Source organism: Sarcophilus harrisii, chromosome 2 (genome assembly GCF_902635505.1).
Source record: "Sarcophilus harrisii chromosome 2, mSarHar1.11, whole genome shotgun sequence".
NCBI lineage: Eukaryota > Metazoa > Chordata > Mammalia > Dasyuromorphia > Dasyuridae > Sarcophilus > Sarcophilus harrisii.
Window position 1 is genome coordinate 215,755,309 of NC_045427.1, and position 27,746 is coordinate 215,783,054.

Here is a 27,746-nt window from a genome sequence, read left to right on the forward strand (position 1 = left end):
TTTAGTCAGTCAGTTAAAAGCATACTCCTATCTCCATTTCTCCTGGTTAATTGTGAGTTTACTAATGAATCTTTTTCATTGTTAATTGATAAAACCATTCTGGTTTCTAAACTATATGTTCTCCAAATTCTATTTCATGTTTATCATTCCTGGTGTCTGTTTTACTTCTTCATTTTGACTGTAACCTCTTCTAAATAAACTTAAAGGGAATGGCCACTGTGAATTCTTGACATGACTGAACTCTAAAATTTAGAGCCTGTATCATTCTCATCATCTGATTATAAACCCCAAACAAACCATTTGGAACTAGGAATTGGTACTTTGAACATATCAGTATGATATATCATATCATTGCAAATAGTTACCACAGTCTTGAGGCCTAAAAAGCCCAGAAGTGGAGTGACATGGCAGCCAGGAATAATACCAGGTTAGAGTACAAATCATTTATAAAATGTCTTGAACAAGCATGATATGGTGGAATAAATGTTGAATTTGATTAATACCTTTGTGAACTTGGATGAATCATTTAAGCTATATGAATCTCGACTTTATATATAATTGTAGAAGTATAAAGCGAGGGTATTTGACTTGCTAACTTTAGAGGCCCCCTTCACCTCTGTATTGATTTTTTTTTTTTTTTTGAAACTCCTTTTTATTCTAGTTCTCCAGTCTGATAACTTAATGTTATGAGTGCTTGTTTTTCATCTGTTTACAGCCATTAATTCCCACTTTTCCCCATGCTCTTTCTTTTTATTTTTATTTTCTCACTGAGTGATTTTATCAGTATGTAATAGGTTGTTATTACTATGTACATAATTCTCAGATCTGTATATCCAGCTCTGTTCTCTCTAGTCAGACATCTCTAACTTTGGAAGAAAGGAATACACACACACACACACACACACACACACACACACACACACACATACTTACACATACACTCACATACTCCCAAACCCTCTCTTTGCCAAAGTTTTCTATTATTATTGAGGATTCCTACCATCTTTGCTCTCACCCTACCCACATATTTAATCCTTTTTCAGATGTCACGTCGACCTTCAAAACATTCCTTTTTCCATTTGTACACTCATAGCCCTTTTTCAGGCCTTCATCACCTCTTGCCTACATGACTGCGATAATCTAAGTGGTCTAATGTCTTTCCAATCGTGTTTAGTCTCTACTTTTTCTACCAAGGTGATTATTTAAAAATATAGATCTGACAACGTCATCCTCCTCTCACTGGTCATTAATGGCTCTGTGTTGCGTCCAGGTTCAAATAGAAAGTCTGTTTGACCTTTATTAATTAAGCCCTTTATAATTTGACTTCTTCCTAGTCATTTTATACACCAGTCTACAAAGTCTGTGACCCAGGTATACTGGCTTACTTGTTGTTAATCCTACTCTATTGTGGTGCCAGGGATGCTGTACCTCTTTAGGTCTTAACAAATTCCCTAGCTTTTTTTTTTATGACTCAGGGCATAGTCCACCTTCAGCAGGGGGCCTTTAGAATCTTTCCTTCCCTTATCTGACTATTTTGCATATACTTTGATTATTTCTCTCCATTAGAGTGTTAATTTACTGTGTAAATTATTCTCTTCCTTATGCTTGAGGACAGGGATTAGTTGTTTTTTTCCTTTGCATTTCTTTTTCTCCTTGTACTTGGCAGGATGTCTTGTACACAGTAAATGCTTAATAAATGTTTGCTGACTGACTTTACTTTGAATCCAGATCATTTTGAGAGTATTTTTAGATGAAAGTGGATAGAGAATAAAGAGCTAAGAAATTGAACAGTTTCGATGATAATTCTATACTCTGTTCTCTTTTGTAATTATAAAGGAACTACCACTTTGAACTCTTAATATCTTAGTACCTGATTTGTGGGGTAGTGTAATGACAATTGAGAACAGAAGTTCTTTTAAAAAAAAATATTTTCAGTTCCAAATTCTCCTCCCTGGCTGAGAGAAAGCCCAGTGAAAAAGCATGAAAGGAGGGGCAGCTAGGTAGGGCAGTGGATAGAGCACTAGCCCTGAAGTCAGGAGGACCTGGGTTCAAATCGGTTCTCAAATACTTAACACTTCTTAGCTGTGTGACCCTGGGCAAGTCACTTTATCCCAATTGCCTAGCCCCCCCCCCCAAAAAAAAAAAAAACAAAAAAAACCAAAAAAGCAATGAAAACAAAACTCGAGACCAGGATATGTAATTAGGCAATATACTTATTTCTGCTTTAGTCATAACAAAAATAATGAAAGAAAAAGTGCTTCATCTTATATTCAGTTTCATTAGCTCTTTCTCCCAATGGAAGAAGAGTGGTTGGTCATTTTGCTCTGGATCAGTGATTGGTCCATTGATCAAAGTTATTAAGCCTTTCAAAGTGATTAACTTTAAAATATAACTGATACTGTGTAAATTATTCTCTTCTGCTTACTTCATTTTATATCATTCTACTACAGTTAGATATCAGAACCTATTTGCTGTTCCCCAATTAATGGAGAGTCCTTCCATTTCCCATCTTTTGACACCAGAAAAAGAACTATAAATATTTTTTAACATTATGCATGTTATCAAAAGTCCCTATGGAATTCAGCAGGATTGACAAGTAAGCCTAGGATAAGCTGCTTTTTGCACATTGCCTCCCCAGTTGCAAGCTAATCCAGGAGTAGCATAACAACCTTTTAGAGTATTGGTATTAAACTCTTTTAGCATGAGAGAAGAATCTTATTCAGTGACTCTCATGAGAAGCAGGTATGCTTTTGGGTGATACATATACACCAAATACAAAAATGGGAGCAAGCTTTATACTATTAGTTTACTTGTACTCTAATTTACAATTACAGTTAGTTATAATTGGTTAGATTTATTGTCAAGAGTTATAATTGGTCAGATTTACAATCCTCTTTTTTAGCCCATTTCATATGTCAACAGATTTGTGCTCTGTCACTGACCCTAACTGGTTTGGACCAGTTTAGACCAGAGGTTCTTTGTCAGGAACTTTGTTATTTAGCTAGTTTCTTGTTACATCATAAGGTGATTGCTTGAAGATACCTCTTAACAAGATATTTCACCTCCCCCCTTCATCCTGTTTTGACAATATCTGTGGAAATCTAACTTGTCATACACTTCATGTGCATGCTTTTCCTTTCTCTTTGATTTATACCTGTAAGGAGTATTGCTTGGTTATGCACATTTTGATAGCTTTTGAGGAATAATTCCAAATTTCTTTCTAGAGAGATTAGACTAGATCATGGGTATACCAGTTGTATATTGTTATACTTTCCTTCCCATGTCTTCAGCATTTGTCATTTTTTATCCCAATAATTTTATTTTCATTTTTTAAAACCAAATTAATGGTTTAGCGTTATTTAAAATTTTCTTCATTCAGTAGTTTTTCTATTAGTTTTGTTAATCTCTGATGTTCAGAGTTTCTATTTTAGTGTTTAATTAGGGGTTTCTAATTTGTTGGTTTTCTAAAGTTTTTTTAATTTGAATTTGTGGATAAAAGATTTTAAAGACACATTTTCTCCTATTTACTATTCTTACTTTGTCCCACAGTTTTTGGTATGGTTGTCTCATTGTCGTCTTATTTTTAATGAAATTATTGATTGTTTCTATTATTTATTCTTTGACCCACCCAGTCATTGGGATTAGGTTATTTAACTTCCAATTTTTAATCTTTGTTTCAAAAGCCTTTTGTTGAACAAAATTTTTATACTACTATGGTCAATAAAAATGACTCATGATTATTTTATATTCCAACACATTGTCATTTTTTCTGAATGGGTATATTCCTTTTGAATGAGATGAGGTGAGATCTTTCAAGGCAGTTGTGAAAATCGAGTAAGGCTTCATCTATTTCAGAATTTTTGTAGGCCTGAAGGACTTTGAGCATTGATCCAAGGGCATACTTAATTCCCCTTCCTGCTATCCTCCCATGACGTAATTTTTTCCCTATTTCAGTCAAATATGGACAACTATGTACTTATTGGTCAAGTTCACTTTTTTGGATAGTTCCTATGTTTAGAATGTAAGATCCTCAGCCAATGAGGATGAGGGTCAGTGGTGAGAGAGGGAGTATTTGCAGTAGGCATTAAAAGTGTTAACCCTGCCCTAGAAGCTGCTTCTTCCCTTCAATCTTCTGCTTGACAGGGTGGGGCGCCCTTCTCAAGAAAGAATGTATAATAAACTTTGCTTTGCTTTGCTTCTAGAGATTTCTCCAGCTTTATTAAATGGTTACCCCTCACCATTTCTGAACCACACACTTTCTATTTTCATTCAGTATTTTTCAGCAGTCCATCAAAAAAAATTTTTAATTCTATTTAGGTCCTTAATTTCTTCCTTTTTTTTTTTTTTTTTTTTTTTTTTTTAATTTATCTGGGTCTTAGAGGAGATCAGTGAAGATTTCTTACTATTACACTTTTACCCTTCATTTCTTCCTGTAACTCATTAACTTTTGCTGTAAGAATTTAGGTACTCATTTGGAACTATACTCAAAAAGTTATCAAACCTTTGATCCAGCAGTGTTACTACTGGGCTTATATCCCAAAGAGATATTAAAGAAGAGAAAGGGACCGGTATGTGTAAAAATGTTTGTGGCAGCCCTCTTTATAGTAGCTAGAAACTGGAAATCAAATGGTGGTCCATCAATTGGAGAATGGCTGAGTAAATTGTGGTATATGAATGTTAGTATGGTTCTATAAGAAATGACCAGCAGGATGAATACAGAGAGGCTTGGAGAGACATATGTGAACTGATGCCAAGTGAAATGAGCAGAACCAGGAGATAATTATACACTTCAACAACCATACTACATGATGATCAGTTCTAATGGACTTGGCTCTCTTCAACAATGAGAGGATTTAAATCAGTTCTAATTGATCTGTAATGAACAGAACCAGCTACACCAGAGAAAGAACACTGGGAAATGAGTATGGACCACAACATAACATTTCCACTCTTTGTGTTAGTTTGCTTGCATTTTTGTTTTTTTCTTCTCAGGTTATTTTTACCTTCTTTCTAAACCTGATCTTTCCTGTGCAACAAGATAACTGTAAAAATATATACACATATATTGTATTTAACATATACTGTAACATATTTAACATATATGGGACTACCTGCCATCTAGGGGAGAGGGTGGGGGGAAGAAAGGGAAAAGTTGGAACAGAAAGTTTTGCAAGGGTCAATGTTGAAAAATTACCCATGCATATGTTTTGTATATAAAAAGCTATAATTAAAAAAAAAAGAATTAGGTACTCATATGTAATGGGGACAAATTAGAACCATTCCCAGATCAGGGGTGAAACAGGGTTGTCAGCTATCACCATTAGTATTCAACATTGTATTAGAAATGTTAGCTTTGGCAGTAATAGGAGAAAAATAGATTAAAAGAATTAGAATAGGTAATGAGGAAATCAAAATATCACTCTTTGCAGATGATATGATGGTATACTTAGAGTGCCCTAGAAAATCAACTAAAAAACTAGAAACAACTCACAACTTTAGCAAAGTTGCAAGATACAAAATCCCCGTAAATCATCAGCATTTTTATATATTATCAACAAAGTCCAGCAGCAAGAGATACAAAGAGAAATTCCATTTAAAATAACTGTCAATAATATAAAATATTTGAGAGTCTCTGCCAAGGCAAAGTCAGAAATTATATGAACACAACTACAAAACACTTTTCACACAGATAAAGTCAGATGTAATCAATTGGAAAAATGTCAAGTGATCATGGGTGGGCTGAGCAAATATAATAAAAATGAGAATACTACCTAAATTAATCTACTTATTCATTGCCACACCAAACTCCCAAGGAATTATTTTATAGAGCTAGGAAAAAAATAACAATTCATGTAGTATAACAAAAAAGTAAAAAATTTCAAAGGAATTAATGAAAAACAAAATGCCAGTGAAGGTAGCCCAGCTGTTCCAGACTTAAAACTGTATTATATATAAAGCAGCAATCATCAAAACCATTTGGTACTGGCTAAGAAATAGAGTAGTTGATCAGTGGAATAGATTAGGTTCACAGGACAAAATAGTCAATGACTAGTAATCTGGTATTTGACAAACCCAAAGACCCCAGTTTTGAGATAAGAACTCACTATTTGAAAAAAATTGCTGGGGAAAATTGGAAGCTAGTATGGCATACCAAGATAAGGTTGAAATGGGTTCATGATTGAGACAAAAAGAATGATATTATAAATAAATTAGAAGAACATAAGATAGTTTACCTTTCAGAGGAATTTGTGACCAAAGAAGAACTAGAGATCATTATTGATCACAAAATAGGTAATTTTGATTATTTTAAGTTAAGAAGTTTTTGTACAAACCTAATACAGACAAGATTAGAAGGAAAGCAAACTGGGAAAACATTTTTACTTCCAAAAGATCTGATAAAGGCCTCATTTCTAAATATATAGAGAATTGATTCAAATTTGTAAGACTTCCAGCCATTCTCCAATTGGTAAATGATCAAAGGATATGAACAATTTTCAGGTGAAGAAATTGAAAAGGTGTCTAGTCATATGAAAAGGTTTTCCAAATCATTATTGATCAGAGAAATGCAAATTAAGACAACTCTGAGATACCACTACATACTTCTCACATTGGCTAAGATGACAGGAAAAGATAATGATGAATGTTGGAGGGGATGCAGGAAAACTGGGACACTGATGCATTGTTGGTGGAATTGTGAATAGATCTAACCATTCTGGAGAGCAATTTTGAACTATGCCCAAAGGGTTATCAAGCTGTGCATACCTTTTGATTCAGCAGTGTTTCCACTGGGTTTATATCCTAAAGCGACCTTAAAAGGAGGGAAAGGGACCCACAGGTGCAAAAATGTTTGTAGTGATAAGAAACTGGAAACTGAGTGGATACCCATCAATTGGAGAATGGCTGAATAAATTATGATATATGAATGTTATGGAATATTATTGTTCTATAAGAAACAATCATCAGGATGAATTCAGAGAGGCCTGGAGAGACTTACATGAACTGATACTAAGTGAAATGAGCAGAACCAGGAGATCATTGTAGTCGGCAAAGACAAGGCTATATGATCAATTCTGATGGATGGAGCTCTTCTCAGCAATGAGATGATTCAGACCAGTTCCAGTGATGTTGTGATGATGAGAGTGATCTACACCCAGAAAGAGGACTGTGGAAACTGAGCGAAGATCACCACGTAACATTTCTTTTGTTGTTTGCTTGAATTTTATTTTATTTTATTTGTCATTTTTCTTCACTTTTGGTCAGATTTTTCTTGTGCAGAAAGATAATTGTATTAATATGTATACCTATATTGGATTCAATGTGTTTTTATCATGTTTAACATATATAGGATTACTTGCCATGCGGGGGAAGGGAGAGGGGGAAAGGAAGGAAAAATTGAAACACAAGGTTTTTCAAGGATCACTGTTGAAAAATTATCCTGCTTATGTTTTGAAAATAAAAAGCTTCAATTAAAAAAAAGAATTTAGATGCTATGCCCTTTGGTGCATATATGTTTAATATTCATTTTCTATGGAGAAGTATAAGACACAACCAGTGGCACTCCTGAATGCGACCTGGATCAGATCAAAATGTAATTGGGAATACTTAAGAAAGTAGAAGAGAATATTTTTAATCTTAATATCTGTTTTTAAGTCAAATGTAGCCCACAGGATCCTCATATATAATTTAGAATTTAGTAGAATTAATTTCCTTTTGAATTTGACATTGATGGAGGCCAAAGATCCCAGCCACCTCTTTAGTATCCAGAGAGAGACCATTGTAAGCAATCTTGTAAGCTTAGCTACTCTTAAATGCTAGTAGAAAGGAATACTTTCTTGTTCTTAAGTCTTGTTCTTAAGTAGGTCTTTTCTTCCTTATCTAATACTTTGAATTGATAAAATCATCATAACTCCATTGTTACTATATCTAGTCAGAAAGTCAAATTATATTGTCAACCCCCAGGTTGTATTTCCCCTATAAAAGACCTAATCTTGTTATAGAGCCCTACTGGACTTGGTCATTTAGACCACCAGTCAATGACATAACTCCCCACTTGTCATACTTAAATACTGTACTCCTTTGAGTTGTGAACTAAGTTTTTAGTCTAGCAAACTTAGCTTTACTCTTTTCCTTGTTAATTGCTAAAAGCTCTTTCCTTGTTAAAAAAAAAAACCAAAACAAAAAACAGAAACCCTTATAGATTTAGCCAACTGTTAGTAGTGCAATAAATCTTTGCCTCTTGGTTTGAAGGTCTAGGCTTACAAATTCTTTTGAGACTCCTTTTGATATCAGCCTATAACCCAATACACTTGGAGTCCAATATTCCATACCCCATCATTTTGGTGGCCTGATATTGGAAGAGTCAGACTGCACCCTGTATCTCAATACCATGATCTTGGGTACCTTTTAGCAAAATGTAAAACCTACTTATCTATTTTAATTAGGTCTATTTTGTTTTGTCTGAGATTATGATTGCTTTCTTTGTCATTTTAAGGGGAAGTATGTTAGCCCTTTATTTTAACTCTGTATTTTCTGTTTCAAGTGTTTTTCTTGTAAACAATTTATTCTGATTTCTTAATCTTTTCTGTTATTCTCTTCTGTTTTGTGGGAGAGTCAGTCCCATTCACATTCACAGTTAAGATTGCTATTTGTATATTTCCTTTTATCCTGTTTTCTTACATACCTTTCTCCTCTACTTCCCCCTTACAATCTTGTTTTGCACTTACTGATGTCTCTCTTAATTTTTACTCCCTTTTAATTTGACCTCTTGTTGTTGTGGAACCTTTATTAAAGTATAAATTAAATACAAAATAAGAATACATTCCAAACCATTATTTTGCTGTACAAAAAGAATCTGAAATATTGTACAATTAGCCTGTGAAGGAAATAAAAAAATGCAGGCAGGGAAAAATATAGGGATTGTGAATTCAATGTAATGGTTCTTAGTCATCTCCCAGAGTTCTTTCACTGGGTGTAGTTGATTCAGTTCATTACTGCTCCATTAGAACTGATTTGGGAATCTTCATTTTTGAAGAAAACCAATAAACATCACAAGATGATGGCTTCTTGACTTGTTCTTGAATTGTAGTTAAGCAAGGCAGAACTGGACAGAGATTAGCTTTACACTCTTCCAAAGTTATTAAAGTCCAGTGTCAAGACAAAGGTCAAGAGGATTGGTGATGGCCCATTAGGTGACCTTGGCCTTTCTTAATTAAGGTGTTTCTCTGTTCCAGTTTGTCTCAGAGTCTATTCAGCCACTTAGGGCCAGGTGAATATTGAGACATAAAATGGCTTAATTTACCATCACAAAGATATCTGTCTGGGTGAGAAAGAGCCTCAGAGTTTCTGGCTGAAATAGAAAGCAATATTTACACTCATTTTAAACCATCAAAGCCTCTATTGTTTCTCAGCGTATAGCACTAGGCATATAGTACGTGATGTGATCTGTGGTGTGAGGTTTGGAACCAAATGATGGCAGCCACCAAAAGTTGGGGTTCAATCATGTGAAGAATTCACAATGGCCATGCTCCTTGGCAAAAGGTAGATTTATTTAGGGTAATAGGTTACAGACTAAAATGAAAGGATGTTGTGTCAAAGTTCTCTTTTAATGTCCTGACCCAGTTTCCCTAATTGTCCTATTTAGTTATTCTGCCTCAGGTTAACTATTCCCTCTTAATGTTTCATAGAATGAAGGTTTTATATCTTAGACCTTAGGTTATATTCATTCCCTCTTAATGTTTGATGGGATAACGGTCTTTATCAATTTTAGATATCATTAGAATATCAGGAGCCTCTCCAGTATCTCCTATTATGTCATCCTAGGTGCCTCTCCCCATTAGATCATCCCCCATCCAGGTACCTCCCCCATTTTGTCATCATTCTTGTAACCCCATAAAAGTATCTTGTATCTGACATTCCCTGCTGGATTCATTGAGATGATAGTCTCATTCAGCCCTGGGACCAAACCATGGATCCATTTGGTCCCAATAAATCTCTCCCATTTAATGAATTATGAATTAAGTACTCTATAATCTCTATCTTGCTCAGAGTTTCTCTGACATTACAAGGATACAATAGATACTGGGAATGGTAAATATGAAAGTGTGGGAGAACACATGAAAGACAAGTTCATCAGTGGAACTCACAATTAACCATTAGTAAGGGAGCACCCCATGAGGTTGGGGTACACTCTTATTAGCTGACAGGGTAAATCCTGAAAGAGTTTTAGCATTCCAGAAGAGATAGTTAGCTGTAAGAAGGAAAAGTTGTAAGGGGTTGGGAAGCACAATAGGGTTAGGGGAGATACCATGTGACGTAGGAAAAGGGGAAAGACACCATAAGGTAGAGTGCCATGGTGGACTAACCCCAAAGAGAGCAGTAACCCTGGCATGGGCCATAAATTGTCTTAGTGGGAGAATTTAGCCCCAGAGATTTCTGACTGGATTACCTCCATTGGGTGGGACCATGGAACTAAACTGATCAACCCCAGGGAATAATCTTTAGTTTCTCCCTGATTATGACACCCATTATTCAGAACCTCTTCAGTAGGCACTTAATATTTCAGAGGTTCTTAATTTGCATTTCATGGATCCTTTAAGGTAAGGGTTCTGTGGATAGATTTTTAGAGTTAGGGTTGTAATCTTGAATAAAGAAGAAATTGCATCTTTATTGCAGTAGAATTGGTTTCCTTTGTAGTCCTGTATATTTTATGCTTTTAAAAAACATTCTGAAGGTAGAATCATGATGCAAAAAAGTTCTAAGGGGTCGCCTTTCTATTCTAATCCATCCTTTATTCAACTGCCAAAGTGATTTTCCTAAAGTACAGGTCTGACCATATTACCTATTTAGTCTTAGTTCTTTTCTGAGCCTATTTAGATAATCTATAAACAGTGGACGTATTCTTTTTGTGTCACTATCAATTAAGATGCCACATAAGGCAGTTAAGTTGTTGGACAGTGGGATTTTCTTCAAAAAGAGACTGGAGTGGTTTGCCATTTCCTTCTTCAACTCATTTTACAGATGAGGAAATGGAGGCCAGCATGGTAACTTGCTCAGGGTCACACTTATGATTAAATTTTCAAGTATACATATGTTCTTTTGTTCATATGTTATATGTGTCTAATATATATATTTATATCCATGTGGAATTAAAAAATGAATTTGTTAGATTGCCATATAATAATATAAGAAATAGAATATTTGATTAACACAATTCATAAGGATATAGAACCAAAGAAGCTAGAAGTGTTCACATAATTAGGCTTATTATTGAGAGCTGAAACTAGGAAGTAGAATTATAAGAATTCAGAAATGTGAGCTGTACTTGCTACCACTTCGAGGAGCTAGGGGGTCATTGAATTGCGTTTGTTAGACATGATTTAAATTTCTAGTTGGGAATGCTCTATTTAGTAAATTATTTTCTTATAAAATATTTTTAAAGTAAAACAATATTTTTCATAGCTAAAAATGAGATTTTGTTTGTTTTCATGATTTGCTATGGCCAAGAATTCATTACCCAATTTATCTAGCTTATAGGTTTGAGTTTCTCTGTTCTTAGAACAGAGTTCTTGGAGAGTTTGTTCTTAGATAATAAATAGGTTGTTACCCAGGTGATACTTGATTCTTTTCCTATTTGGTAAATTAAGAAAATCTGTACTTTGCTGGTTCAGCCTTTAAGAACCCAGGATTTTCTGTATCCCAAGATGAGTCATTGGAATAAAATTTTAGTGGAAGGTACAAACAGGACAAAGCATATTAATAATGATAATTTCTGTGCAAAAAGACATCATCTGAAATGTCTAATTAGGAAAGAAGATGTACTGATCACATTTCCAGGCCTGAAGAACAAAAAGGATAGCCCTCTGTTCTCTTGACCCCATGAGTTTAAATATTTGCCTCTAGTGTGTCCTTTGAAGGGTTTATGGGAAGATATGCATAAAATTTGTAGGATAACTTACTACTTTTGTGAATAGTCTTGGTCATAATCATATATTTAGAATTGGAGGGGACATTAGAGATCATGACATTTTATATTTTACAGATAAGTGAATTAAGTCATAAAGAAGTTAAGCAATTTCTCCATGGTTCCAAACCATTAAGTTTTTGAGCAGAGTTGAACTTAAGTCTTCATGGGAACCGGTTCAGCATTATCCGCCTAAATATAAAACTTCTATCTTTTATTGGGAGAGCAAGTGATTGGTAAGGTAGAGTATTAAACATACAATCTTCATCCTTTAATTCATTATATGCCTTTGAGTCCTGTTTTTTGATGGACTCTTGTGCCATTGTTTTGCCTGGACACTCATTTTGGTACTTTATTCCTGTATAGGAAAATTTAAGATTAAATATTTTGTGTATCTGGATATTCTCAGATATTTCTCATTCTGACATCTTACAACATTAGGGGTATGTTTTAGTTATGCTGGATCTTTCAGCTGTTTTGCTGACTGCCCAGTTACATTTTATACTTTCTTTAGAGGACATGAAATATGGAAACATAGTTTGCCCTCTAGTTTTGGAGAATAGATAGGCTAAAGAGTGAAACTGATCCAATTGATAGTGATTTACTAATTTGTTTGATAAGGAATAAGGGGGAAATAATTCTAGGCTAGACAAACAGCATAACATGGAATGGAATTTGTTTTTGTTTTAATTTTGTGGGGAATATTTGGGGTGGAGGAGAAAGTGGGAAGTGTCTGATTAAAGTAAGTCTCTTATTCCATCATTGGGATATAATATTAGGTAAAGTGAGGTAGTAAACTTGTAGAAAACCCTAAAAGCCAAGTAGAGATAGATAGTTTTTGACCAAGTAAAAAGTGAAAAGGAAATGATGAAAGCATATTTTAGGAACATTCATCTTGATTGCCATTATTTTATTCATTCTTATGATTATAACATTAAAAATGAATTTTCACTGAATAAATTTTGTCTTCAGGATATAAGAAGTGATTTTTGAGATTCTAGTGAAACCTTGAAGCTAGTAATAGACTTGTAATGGGCATAAAGAATTATCTATTTCAATCATCTCATTTTTATGGCTTAGGACTATAACTAGAGAAGTAGAGAAGAAAAGAAAGGAATTTGGGCAAGATTACCCTTTAGTAAAGTTGTTTGAATTTAGGTTGGCTGGCTCTTCAGAATTTTCCTATTTCTCTCCCACTATATAACAATTAAAGGAAAGGAAAATATTTTTTAAATAAAGTTCATGATTAATGATCAAATAAAGAAAACAAGTGCAAATAGTGTATGAAAAATGAATATCATAGGAATTATATTTATTTTGAATTATGAGATTGAGAAAAGGTATGAAATTGAGAAAAAAGATGAACATTTGAAGTTCTGGTTATAAACTCTCAATTCAAAACTTTCTCTTTTTAGAATACTGGATTTTATCTTTTTACATTTTCCTAACGGTGGTCTATCTTTTGATCTGTTTTGGCAAATAGAATCCTTTTTAAGATACTCAAACAACTTTTTTTTTTAACCTTTAAAAAATTTTTTAATTTTCAACATTTACTTTTTATTTTATTGCTGAGGCAATTTGGGTTAAGTGACTTGCCTAGGGTCACACAAGCTAAGAAGTGTTAAGTGTCTGAGGTCAGATTTGAACTTGGGTCCTCCTGATTTCAGGGCTGGTTCTCTATCCACTGCACCAATTGGCTGTTCCTCAACATTTACTTTTAAAAGATTTTGATTTCTCTTTTTTTTCTTTCCTCTCCCTTCCTTCCCAGGATGGGAAGTATCTGATTTAGGTTATACATGTACAGTCATTATTAAACATATTTCCACTTTAGTCATATTTTAAAGAAGAATCGGAACAAAAAGGAAAACGATAAGATAGGGAAAAAAAACAACAAAAAAAGTGAAAATGACAAGCTTTGATCTATATTCAGACTGTAGTTCTTTTTTTGGATGTGGATAACATTTTCCATCATGAGTCTTTTAGAATTGTTTCAGTTCATTGTATTTCTTACAAGAGCAAAGTCTATCAAAGTTGATCATCACATGGTGTTGGTCTTGCTGTGTACAATGTTTTTTTTTGGTTCTGTTTACTTCAATCAGCATCAGTTCATGTCTTTCCAAACAGTCTTAAAAAAATAAAAATCAATGATATTGGCAATAGGCTCTTAACCTTCAAGGATATTTGCAAAGATATAATAGGGATATTAGATTAAACCATTGACCCTATAGATAAATTATTGTTGGTTTTGTTCTGTTTGGACAACACAATTTAAGGATATTGACAAGCTAGATAGAGAGTGAGCCCAAAACAGGGAAGCCAAGATCTTTGAATCTTCAACTTGAGGATGGTGTGAAGGAACTTGAGATATTTAGCTGGGAGAAAAGAAAACTTGGGAAGACATATGTTAACTATATTAAAGTCATGTAGAAAGTGGGATTCACTTGGTTCTAATTGTTTCTAGAAGACAGAACCACTCTTTGGCACTTAATGAAATGCTAGTTACAAAAATAAAAATTAGGCTTGATTCAGGAAAATATTAACAATTAGAACTTTCCAAAAATGAATTGGGATACTTCTTCAAGTAAAGATTGAAGAAATTTTGATAAGTTGAACTGTGAAGGTTTTTTTTTCAAGTCTGCGTTATTGAAGTTCCTATCAGGTCTACATTCTGTTAAAGAAGGGAAACCAGGAGTGGAGCAGTTTCTTAGGTGAAGGTGGTGCATAAGGAGCGGAAAAAAGGAAAGAGAATTTGAGGAATTATTAGGTAATGGATAGGAAGATGGGGAGATTTTAAGGAAAGAGAAGGAAATCTTTTCTGTTTTTGACTTTTTCACTAGCATGATATAGGAGAGAATAATTTTTTTTTTTTTTTTTAAAGCTATAAGCATTTATTAAGTTACTGTGCTAAAATCTGGGGAATACAAGGAAAGGTCGAAACCTTTGTACTTACCCTTGGAAAGCTTACATTCTAATGGAGAGATAATATGCAGGAGATCTAGAGAAAACTAGAGTTCATATCTTCATTTAGATATTACAAAGTAGTATCTCTGTGATTGTGGACTAGTCATTTCTCTGATTTGGTTTTCCCATTTGTAAAATGGAAATGCTATTATTCCAAGGAGATTAAATGTCTACTGAAAATAAGGTAAGGTGCTGTACTTACAGAGAACTTAGTGGACATTTATAAAGCAGTATCTTTATTTCACTTACATCATAATAGTATATATTTGCCTGCTTCCTGCATTCTCTCCTCCTACTTTCTTTTGAGATTGGACACAAATGTGTCATGGACTTTCTGAAATACAATTTTCTTTTAAATTTAAAAATTTTTAAATTATTTTTTTTGTGTTGAAATGGAAAATTCAAAAGAATTGGTGAAATGGATTTAGAGTAGAAAACTTTAATTAGAATTCTGGATCTGTCACTTTATTAATCTGTTTGCTCTTGGGCAAATTACTTAATCTTTCCAGGCCTTAGTTTTCTCATCTATAAAATGAGAGAATTGGACTATATGACTTCTAACTCTTTATGTCTTTGATCCTATTATTTCTTTTTCCCATATTTCTTAAGATAACATGCATCTTGTCATTTCCAAGATTGTTCCTTTCATATACCTTTAACACAAAGGAATCGACATATTCCTTACTCTTTGACTATTCCTTTGCCTCCTGAATCACTTGAGCAACTATGTTTGTACTTCATGCATTTCTCTAGATCCTTGTTGCTATCATTTGTGAGTTTCTTGGCTATTTTCCTTCCTTCCAAATAAATAAGTTAATATCTGATTCAGTGTGTCATCTTCTCCCTCCTCCTCCCTCCTCTTCTCCTCTTACCCCTCTCCTCCTCTCTCCTCCTCCCCCCCTCCCCCCCATTCTTTTGAGCATTCTGGCCTTCTTCATTTTCTCATCCTTCTCAGTTCCTATGACCTTCCTCTTCAGGATGTCTTAATCCTTCCCATGCTTATTGCAGAAACATTTTAGACACTCCCTTCCAGTAGAATTTGACCCAAATGCTGGAATTACTAGTTATGACTTTACCTGACCTTTAAAAATCACAAGCCTAGGGTACAAATATCTTGTCATGTATAAAGCAGTGAGATCACTGTGTCCTGAAACGGTTTATGCTGTTTTTGAAAGTTGCATCACTTGAAGATGAGGTCCAAAAATGAGATGTGCAGGTCCATTTTTTTTTATCATATTTTATGAAAACAGCTATGTAAAGCATATGCGCTAAATTTTGAGTGATCTTGGTTAATAGTCTAGAAATTTTGCATCCTTATTTACCATATGCTTGCCTGATTTGCTTTATGGAAAGATTTTGAGATTCAGATGAGTTAATATATGTGAAACCAATTTGAAATAAAGTAGATCTTAAAGTGTTCACAACTATGAAATGTTACAGATATAAGATAAAAGAAATTTGCTAGCTTTAACAATCCACAAACGTTTAGTAAATTGTGTTTATTATGTTAGAATGTCTATTGTATTTAGAATTTTTTTGTATTAAAATGTGTTTAGAATGGCTTGTTAGGATAATTTTAGATTGCCCAAGTCTCTATAAGAATTTAGTGCCATAAAGTTAAATTTCTCATTTGTTTGGTTAAAATTTTCTACAGCACACAGATGTTAATCCATTGACTTTTGAAATTTCTGAAATTAATATAGTCATTTAGAAAAAAAAAAATCAGAGCATTTAAAGTTTTATTAGCATTCCCATAAAAAATTTCAGATTCTGGATTTTTTTTAAAAGGAGCTTTAAAATTTTTTTTTCTGAATTGTTTTAAAATCTGAAACCTGAATTTGTGCCATTCTGTACCTTTCAGTGAATTGATAAATATAATAAAAATTAAGGTGCCAGTGTCGATTAGGCAAGTGTAGAGCCTTGGAAGTGGAAGTTGACCTATATATTTTAGGTATCAGGAAAATGATTTAGAGTGTTTAGTAAATAGTTTTTGCTCTCAAAAGTAAGAAATAAAACAGAAATAGGTTTGGAAATCTATTTCAAGACTATATATTAATCTTACATAGTGGAATATTGAGCATTTTAGCAATGAGACATAATGCCTTAGATGGTTTTTGTTTTCTCTGTCAACTGTGCATGTAAATATTGCCCTCTTGTGGTTAAGTCAAGACAAAACAGAAAGCCAAAACTATAGACTGGAAACATGGTTGGTAAAAACAGTCAATTTTATATGGCTCTACATTTGCCCCAGTCCATAGAGTTTGCCATTAACTTTGTTTCCTTCTTGGTTACTGTGTGTTTTTGTATTCCCTAGTGTGTATGTTTTCTGCTCTTCTGTGAATTTGTTTTCTGTACTGTGTGTATAATGGTTTGGTGTTCCTGGAATGCTTGTCACTGTTTTGGCCCTTTTTGCAAATGTCTTTTTCTTTCACCCTAGTTTGTATGATTTCCCATATTCTCTCAGAGTTAATCCCATTAATTGACTTTGAGTCTTCTGCTTATAAATTTTATCTGTTATATTAAGCTATAAGTTCCTTGATCTCCAGGACTGCTTTATCAGTTTATTCTCTAGTGCTCAATAAATAATCACACAAGTGTAGGTTGAATTGAATTTAGCTCTATATTTTATACTATGAAATACATCTATACTAAAATAAAGTTTAGCTTTCACTTGAACTATTTATCCATGACTGTATAGTCCATAAACATTTATTAAAACTCCTACTATGTGCTAGATGCTGTGTTAAGTGAAGACTGACAAAGGAGTAGGAAGGGTGGGTGCAAAAGACAATCCCTGTCCTTAAGGAGTTCATAATCTTATGGGAGACTACAGGCAAAAAAATACATACAAAGCAAACTATAGACAGAATAAAAGGAAATGATTAAAAGAAGGAAAATATTGGAAAATATTGGGATTGAGAGGTGGGAGAATGCTTCCTGGAGAAGATGGGATTCCATTTGGGACTTAAAAGAAGGCATAGAGTATCTCTGGCATGGAGCATGACCAGAGAGAATGTCAGTAGTAGAGAGATGGAGCATCTTGTGTGTGAAATAGCCAGGAATTCAGTGCCACTGAAAAGTTACTTTCCTTGAGCTTTAACTTTTACCTGGATATAAAGTTGTCTATTTGGCATTGAAAGCTTTTGTGACCTGACCTACATATTGTCCACCCCTCTCTCCCTCTGACTTAAGAATTGTTGTGGCCTGCAATTAAAAATGAGAAATATTTGAAAATGGCATGGAGGGCCTACCATATAGCAGGTTTTTAATACAATCTCTCCTCTCCCCATAGTTTCCTCATACATGGCACTTGCTGTCCTCCATTCTTCCAACCAGTGCTTTGTCCTCTTGAACCTCTTCTTTGTCTTACTTTAAGATTGTACTCATACTGAAAGGGGCATTTTCCTTTCATTCTAGTACTAGGTACAGTGTGTGGCACATAGTAGAGGCTTAATAAATATTGTCTGATATCTAATACTTTCCCTTTTTATACTTTCATCTACCTTATACAAGTCCTTGATATGCATAATTTTTTACTTGTCTCTCCTTTTGGAAAGAAGGCAGGGAATTTTTTTTTTTTTTTTTTTTGGCTTTTTTGTATTTTGTGAATTTATTGCAGTGCCTGGCACTGATCAAAAATAGGGATAAAGACACAGGATTACTGTGAGGAAAACACTTTGGAAGTGTAAAATGTCATGTATGTTTGCATGAATAAATGAATGAAAAAATATTTATTAAGTATTTACTATATGCCAAGTACTGTTAAGCATAGGGATACAAAAGAAAAATAGGGGACAGGAAAGTCTCTCAAGGAAATTATGCTTCTATTATAGGAGACAACATATAAATCAAAATTTGTACATAGGTCAAATGGAGGTCTGGTGGTGTTCTATTTTATCCGAAACAATTGGGCTCATTGACTTCCTATTTTCCAAACTTAGTGAACATTTATGGAGTCTGGACCAAAAGAGATGGGGGGAGGGAGGGTATCTTTAATATTGGCAGACTTTTTTGGAGGATTTCCTCTTCTCCCCCCCACCCCCAAGTTGGTCCTCTACAGATGAAACAATTACAATCTATTTTCTTTTAGCATTTTATATAATGACAGATTATTGTGATACATTGTCTAAGTATGTAGATCTAAATTTAGTTTTTGGCATAATGCTACCAGTTTGTCCAAGATAGCATTTTTAGATATCAGCTACAATTATAACTAAGTTTACATTCCTCAAACTTTTTCCCCCTTAGTAGTCTTGGTTGATAATTTTTCATTAACATTTGTTCATAATTTTATTCAGTTTCACATAGAAATGCATGGAATTTTGAGTATTATATTAAATCTGTAAATTAAATTTTAAAACATTATTTTTACTCTGCTTGAAAAGATCATGAGTATCTCTTCACGTAATTAAAATTTAGTTTTAATGGAATTTTTGGTGGTTTTTATAAAGGTTATAATTGCTAAATATGACTTTTTTTTTCCTGTGGTGGGAATTTAAAATAAATTTCTTCAAAGAAGAAGAAAGAAATGAGAAAGAAAGAAATGTCCTGTTTTCAAAAATAGCTTTCTAATCCATCATTTGAAAAATTGCATGTTAAATGAGGCTAATATCTTCATGTAGGAAAATTTTTCTCTTTGAAAAAGACATCTAAATTCATGGGTACAGAAAAAAACATGAATTGCCTATTTTTACTTCCTAACAGCTAAAATATTTTTGTTGTAGATTCTTTGACCTTCTATCCTTTCAAATATGAGTTGTACCTTATATGGTGATATCAAGTTATTGTCCACTAAGCCAGGGACAGAGTCTCAATCTAGGAGAAACAGACTGGTGGCTTTTCCAATTGTTTGATTAGTTGTAAGTTATGGAAATGGAAATGTGTTGTAGGTTTCAGAAGTAGGTAAGAGACTGGAGATGGCAGTGGTAAAGGGACTTAAGATTGCAACATTGTGAGGAGGGAAAAATTTCATAGAAGCCCTGACTGCGCTGGCTTATGTAGTTTTTATTTTTTAGTTTCTTTATCTGAAAGGCTTTCTAAACAAATGATGCACCAGGGTCAGAAACAAGCAAGCAGATTGTGTAAGCATGAGTTTAAATAATTACAAAGACTAATGTTTGTGAAAATGGCACAGAAGTTTAGGAAATATTATAGAAGAGGAAAAGCTATGATTTGACCTATTGTTTTTGAAGTTGGAGGCTTTGTATATTAGATATCACAGCACCATTGACACTTATGAAGAAATTCAGATTAATCAAGACTTATTAAACATCTGTTGTAATAAGCACTAGAATCATAGCTAAATCTTATAGGCTTTAAGCTGTCAATCCTCAAGAAAACTATGGAAATTTGGCACTGCTTTTAGAGATAAGAATATTGAGGCTTAAATGAATTATATAATTTTTGCTATCAAATAAATGACAGAACTGGATTTTTGGATCCAAAATTTAAAATTTTTCCACTATACAACAGATTCCTTTTTTTTTTTTTTTTTTTTTTTTTTTGCTGAGGTAATTTGGATTAAGTGATTTGCCTAGGGGTTACACAGCTAGGAAGTGTTAAGTGTCTGAGGCCAAATTTGAACTCAGGTCCTCCTGACTTCAGACCAACTAGCTGCCCCTCCTTTAAACAAACAAAACAAAAACTTTTGTTTCCCTATTATAAAAAGAAAAGTTATAAACTGCTTTCCTTATCTGTGTTATCTTCTAAATTTTCTTCTATTCTCTTCTATGTAAAATATTTCATTGATGTTCTATTTTAATTTTTATTTGTCTTACTTTCACAACTTCCTTCCCCAATAGTTCTCCCTTATAATAAACAAGTACACTCATAAAACAAATTTACATATTCACTGTACTTGAAAATGTATGTCTTATTCTGTCCTAATCTAGTCTATTGCCTCTCTGCAGCATGATTCATCACTGGTTTTCTAAAGTTTATGATTGATGATGATATTGATTAATCATTGTCTTTCAAGTAATTTTCCTTACATTATTGGGGTTATTATATAAATTATTCTTCTGGTTCTGCTCACTTTACTTGGTATCATTTCATATAAGTCTTCCTAAGTTTCTCTGATATTGCTCTTCATTATTTCTTAGAGCTCAGTAATATTCCATAATACAGCATGTTCCAAAAATCTTATTGCCCCTTTAAGCTATTAAATCTTAATACTTTGTATTCCTACACTACAAATTTTCAACTATTAATTGGTGGGCAATCTCTGTTTTGTTTCTATGTCTTTGCTTCTGTAGTTATTTTTAGTGGGCATCTAAACTTTTAAAAGTCCCCTTGTTTCCCCTATTAACAGATTAGGAATGTGTATTTTCAGGTAGAAATGGTATTTTATTTTTGTAATATTGTATCAATGGATATGCCTGTATAAAGAGCTAATGTTAGAAGAGTGGAGAGAAAACGTAAGAGGTCGGCATTGTGAGTGTAAATTAATAAATGTTGGTACTAGATTTTATATTTTCAGAGGTAATTTGTAGCTGATGACTTTTTATTTTAATAGAAGAGTTTAACTTAGAAATTAAAGAAAGATTTGGTGGTAATTGAATTCCTAAGAGAAGGGGCAGCTAGATCACTATCTAGTGGACAGAGCATTGTCTCTGAAGTCAGGAAGACCCGAGTTCAAATGTGGCCTCAGACATTTAATACTTCATAATTGTGACTCTGGGCAAGTCACTTAATCCCAATTGCATCAGCCAAAAAAAAAAAAAAAAAAAGAACAAACGAGAAAGAATTCAAGAGAGGAAAACTAATCCCAAGGTTTATTCACAAGGGGTTGTTGTTGTTTAAGAACACCATGATGTGTTGATGAAGACTGTTTTAATGAAGACGTAGACATTTTGAGGATTATTTGTTAATACACAGTATCAAAAACTTGCCTACACTTTGCTACTTCTAATTCACATATCAAACCTCTCAGGATATAATTGTGACTCTCCACTTTTCTAGAAACACTATTCTTTTAACTTTATAAGTAATCTCTTGACTACCAAGTATTATGACTTTTTCTTTGACCTTATTTTTCTGGGCTTTTTTGACCACCTGTCTCCTTTGGCAGAGAAAAAAAAAAAAGGATCATCTTCTTGATCTATTTCTTATCTGTTTCTTTCCTAGAAAAGTTATTAGTCATAGAATTTTAAATACTCAACCCAATCTCTTCATTTAAAAAAATTAAATTTTATTATATTCATTTCCTTTTGCTCCACTTCTGCCTTCCTTCCTTTATTCTTTCACCTCCCAGAGATATCTCTTGTGATGTGATTAAAAAAGGGAGAGAGGGAAGCAATTCAGCAAAACTAAACAACACAGAATTTTCTTACAAACAGTATTCCATATCCAAGTTCCTCAGCCTCTATAAAGAAGAAGCCCGTCTTTCATAAGTCCAGAGAAGGTAAAAGTGTTGTTTGCTCAAATTTGGAAAGCTAGCTAGTGTAGTAGAACCAAGATTATTAATTAGAACTTAGTTGATGTCTTAGTGACTTTTTAAAAAATACATTTTTAATTTTTCCGATGTATTTTTATTTCATTACATATTTTCCAATTACATGTTTTACATGTTTTCACATTAGTATTTTAAAATTTTTGAATTCCAAAATTTTGAGTTTCAAATTGTTCCTTTCCCTGCCCCTCTCCCTGCCTTGAGAAGGCAAGTAATTTGATATTGATTATTGATGTCAAGTCATGTAAAACATGTTCACATTAGCCCTTTTGAAAAAAGAAAAATAGACCAAAAAAACCCCAAGAAAAATAAAGTACCAATAAAATAAAAAAAAGATCTGCATTCAGAATTCATCATTTCACTCTCTAGAGTGTGAATAGTAGTTTTCATCATGGGTCCTTTGGAATTGCCTTGCATTATTAATTTAATAAGCTAAGTCTTTCAGTTGATGAACACTATGTAGTATTGCTGTTACTGTGTATTATGTTCTAGTTTTGCTCGCTTCACTTTGCATGAATTCATCTAAATTTCGGGTTTTTCTGAAACCATCCTAGTTATTATAATTTTTTTTTTGTAGATAGCTCTCTATAATTCCTCTTCTCACCATATACCACAACTTGTTCAGCCATTCCCAAGTTGGTGAACATTGCCCTCAATGTCCAAATAATTCTTTGCCACCACAAAAAGAGCTACTATAAATATTTTTTAAAAAGAAGAAAGAAACAAATAGGTCTGTAACCCCTTTCCTCCATCCCACTGTCCCACCCCCTTATTTAAAAGAAATCTTTTTGAGATACAAACCTTGTAGTGGTATGAACAGTTTTAGAACCCTTTGGGCATAATTCATTTGTTTTTCAGAATGGTTAGACCCATTAATAAATTTACCATCAGTCCTGGTTTTCCTTTCAAAATTTGTCATTTTCCTTCATTTTTGTTTTTCTGTCATGTTAATTAATCTTATAGATATGCAGTGCTAAAAAAGACTCTTTACTACAACAATTCAGTTGTGAATCTAGAGACTTTTTCTGCTATTCCCTCATCTTCCGCCAAGAAACCATTTCAGTTCTGTTCTTGCCGTAGTGCCTGCTGTTAGGTGTTCTCTTGGATAGTGTTTCTACCACATGGTGTTCTTTGAACAGACATACTGTATTGTAACATTTTTGCCAACAAAACATGTTTTTCCTATATTCTTGAATAACTGAAATTCATTGCCTTTAAATTTGTCTTTAGGGCATTTGACATAAGAATTCTCTTTTTGTATCACTATAGAGAAATGGTTTTAGGGATTCTAGTATTTTATGTCTATCAGACTAGGGCTTCTGAAACTCCTGTGGCTTTCTAGTGAAGGCTGTGGACTCTTATTGGATAACCATATTTAAATATAATTGGTTTTCTTTGTTAATATTGTAATTTATTATACATTTTAAGACATTCTGATCCATACATAGGCTTCACAAGATTGTATGTGTGTGTGGGGGGGGGTGCATGACTCAAAAAATTAAGGACTTGAGCTCTAGAGACTGCTTTCTGATTTTTTTTTTGTCTAATTTTGATTTCATTTGATATTTAAATTTTATCATTGTGATAAGGAAGTCTGAGTACAGGTTATATAATGTGATATGTATTACCTATGTTAATCTAGATTGTTAATTTTAATGAATGGTATTTGCCAAGGCTTGATTAGATTTCTAACCAGAGAGAAAGTTTAATTGGATATGATATTGATTTAAAATTCAGTAGGCATTTGGTGTGTGCCACACACCATAATCAGTGGATTTTTGGCTATTTTTTTAGTTTGGAATTTACTGGTTTTGGTTTCTGTATTTAAATTTAGATGAATAGTTGGGTTTCTACTTTTGTTTTCTATACCATATTTTGTTGTATTTGATACTGAATGAGTTAAGAGTAAAGTTCATTTATCTTCCTTGATTTTCCTTTGTAGGTCAGTAAGCATACTTATTGGTATAAAATACCTCAGTTTATGTTGAACAAAAATATAATTAAATTGAGAAAGTCAATTTATTATTTACATGTTTCTCCCTCCTCCCAGGTCCTAGAGAAATATCCCAATACACCCATGAGCCATAAAGAAATTCTTCAAGTTATACAGAGGGAGGGATTAAAGGAAATCAGGTGAGTTATTTAGATAATGCCATTTAATATTTTCTAGGCATGGACTGTGTGTGTGTAGTCACTTCAATGCTCTCTCTCTCTCATTTCACTGTTAAAGACATCTCAATAATGGAGAAAATTGTTTCCTTGAAGTGCACTGATGGTTATTCATGATAATTCTGAATAGTCAACAAAGTATTATGTTTACCATGGTCTGTTTATTATGTCAGAGAAGTTTGTAGTATATTTTAAAAAAAATTTCCATTATGTATGAAAACATCTTAATATACTTCATTTGTTAAGTGGAAAATGCATGTGAAATAACAGAAGATTGAAAGTGAGTATTTCAGAGCTTCCTTCTCTCATGTAAGCCACCTTTTCTGTATAACCATTTTGTCAGACCTGCTTCTAAAGAAATAAAATGTACTTTGGTTTTCAATTTATCCTCCGTTTAAATATAAAAAAAAACAGACTAAAGTGCTGATGAACTTGCCTTTACATAGCGTATGCCTTCAGGGAAAATGATATATTAAATTTTCATTGAATTAAAACTTAATATTTTAAAAGACTGACCTTTTGTTTTCTTTCTGTAAAGCAGTGACCGTTAATTTATTTGCTTAATAAACCTGAATCTTTATAGGTCAGAAAAGCTTTTTGCAGAGTTTGCCATAATGAAAAATAATAGTTTCAGATCTGGATGAATAAATGTGACCTGTGAACAAGTGTTACTGAATGAAACAGTTTTCCTTCTTTTAACAGGGTAGTTTTTCTTTTAGATTAGGAGGAAGCAATAGATGTGATTGATCCTGATATTGATGAAGTTTTTGTTTCACTTCTCTGGGACTTTAACAGATGATGGAGTATCTAGAGATAAGAATGCTATTGGTGGTTAAATCGGATTTCATTCCAGCTCAGTGACTTACTTCTAGGCTTCCAAACAAATAGGAAAAGAGAAGAGAAACAAAAAGCAATCTAGAAATTTGTGACCAACATAAAGAAACTCAAGAGAAACAAAAGCATACAACACAGTAATTTTGAAATATCAAAAAGTTACACTTTCTACTTATTGATATTAGTTCCATTAATAGCTTCTTTCTGATTTAGACTGTGCTATTTCCCTAATGGTTGAATTCCTTGGAGAGTGATTTTGATTCATTTTACTGTTGCCAGTTCTAACATGGATTTATGGAAAAGCAAAGGATTAAAGGAAGAATAGGGATAGGATGTCTAGTTTAGGTGAGTGAGCTGCCATCTATCAGAAGGTAGAATTATGCAATTCTTTTTATTCCCCCATTTTTTTCTATCAAACATACATTTTCTTTGTTTTAGAAGAGACATAACAAAAAAAAAATTTGGTGCTGGGGTATGGAAAGGCCTAAGATAAGTAAGATAGAAGCAGAGTTATAGTAAGAGAACCTTACAGCCCTTGAAATCTTCAGATAGCCTGGAGCAGACAAATCACATTGCAGTGTATTGAAAGAACTCACTGTTGTGATTGCTGTGTTACTATCAGTGACTATTGAAAGAATTTGGAAAATGATAGAAAAGTGCATCACAAAAGGTTAAATCTTGTCCACTTTCCTGGATAGAGAGAAAGGGATAGGGACAATGGGGATACAAATACAAAAGAGAAACATGGTCTCCATCTTCAAGGAACTTAAAGACTAATACAGGAAGACAACACACAAGAAAAAGTTGAAAGGAGAGGATGGGGCAGTGTCCATGCCCTACTGGATCTGCACTCACCAGGGAATAAGCTGGTTCCTTTTTATCAGGACCTTATCTCTGGCAGCACAGCTGGGCTTGTGAGCATAGGTTCCCCTCAGTTTTCCACTCGTACTCAACAATCCACACTGTTTGGGAGGTAAAAATGCATGTATTTGGGCGTGGGGGAGCACTACTTCCCTCACTGCTTGCTGTTTCAGTAGAACTAACCTGGAGGTATTTATACTTACTGTTATCTTTTCTTGTGATCTTCTTATAGTCTCCCAAGAACATCATTGTTCTGCCCCAGCTCTTATTTATTTTTTATGAAATTTTACTTGAGTCACTATTTTGTCTTGTTTGTGGGGGAGATCTGGAGAACATAGAGTTTTCTGAACTTTTCACTGTCTTCCCAGAATCCTCTCTCATTGGATTTTAAAAATATATTTTATTGATGTCTCTTGTGTTCACATAATAATATTTACTCATTTTGCTCTAGATTGAAGTTCTACATAAATGGAGCAGCTAAGTGGTACAGTGAATAGAGCACTTATCTGACACTGTATATAGTTTTTTGTCATAGTTGTCCTTCACCTTTCAAGGATATGTATAAGACTCATTGGTTTTACTTCTCTATAATTCAGTCTCTTTTGAGTGATCTGTTTTTATTGTAGTTATTGTATGTCTAGGTCTATTTTATATAGCTCTGCATCATTCTTTATAAATTTTCACACATTTCTCTGAATTTCTCCAATATTTGTTATTTCTTAGGAACAACTAGGTGACATAGTGGGTAATGTTGGGCCCAGAGTTAGTTAGGTAGACTCATCTTCCTGAGTATTCTTATCTGGCCACTGATTAGTTAGTAGCTTTGTGACCCTTGGCAAGTCACTTAATCCTGTTTCATTATCTAGAAAATGAGCTGAAGAAGGAAATGGCAAACCACTCAAGCATCTTTGTTAAGAAAACCTCAAATGGGGTCATGCATCAAACATGACTGCAAACAACTGAACACCAACAGCTGTTTCTTAGTGCAAAATAATATTTCATTTAATTTATATACCATATTTATTTAAACCATCCCTTAAAAACTGGACTAGTTTGTTTACAGTACCTTAATACCATCAGGATGACTGCCATTAGTAATTTAGTGTACATTGTTCATTGTCTCTTTAATTTCTTTAAGGTCTAAGCCTAAGAATAATATTTCTGGGTCAAAGTATATGGGTATATGGATAATATAGTTGCTTCTCTTGAAATCCATAATGATTGGGCCACTTCATAGTTTTACATAAATGGGACAGCTGAGTCCCATTACAGTGGTAAGAGCACCAGGCCTGCAGTCAGTTGGACTTGAGTTCAGATCTGGCTTTAGGCACTTAATACCTTGTAGCTGTGTGACCCTGTACAAGTCACTTAACTTTTACCTCACAGAAACAACAAAAACAAAATAAAACCCATAAATAATTAAATGTATGTATCTGTATATTTTTATCTATGTATGTATATATTTTTATCTGTCTACATAAATATCAACCAGAGAGATATCTTTTTGTGCAT

At 33.5% G+C, this 27,746-nt stretch overlaps 1 protein-coding gene across 4 annotated transcripts in view; it reads left to right on the top strand.

The window, feature by feature from the left end:
* The window catches only part of ASXL2 (ASXL transcriptional regulator 2), a 127,905-nt gene that overhangs the window by 25,392 nt on the left and 74,767 nt on the right, over window positions 1-27,746 (top strand). For 3 of the 4 annotated variants that reach the window (XM_031951424.1, XM_031951425.1, XM_023494593.2), the window contains exons 2-3: window positions 24,421-24,503; window positions 25,742-25,744. In XM_031951424.1, the coding sequence (XP_031807284.1) occupies window positions 24,421-24,503; window positions 25,742-25,744 (86 nt within the window). The remainder of the gene's footprint in view (window positions 1-24,420; window positions 24,504-25,741; window positions 25,745-27,746) is intronic. The other variant, XM_031951426.1, reaches the window with a different exon arrangement.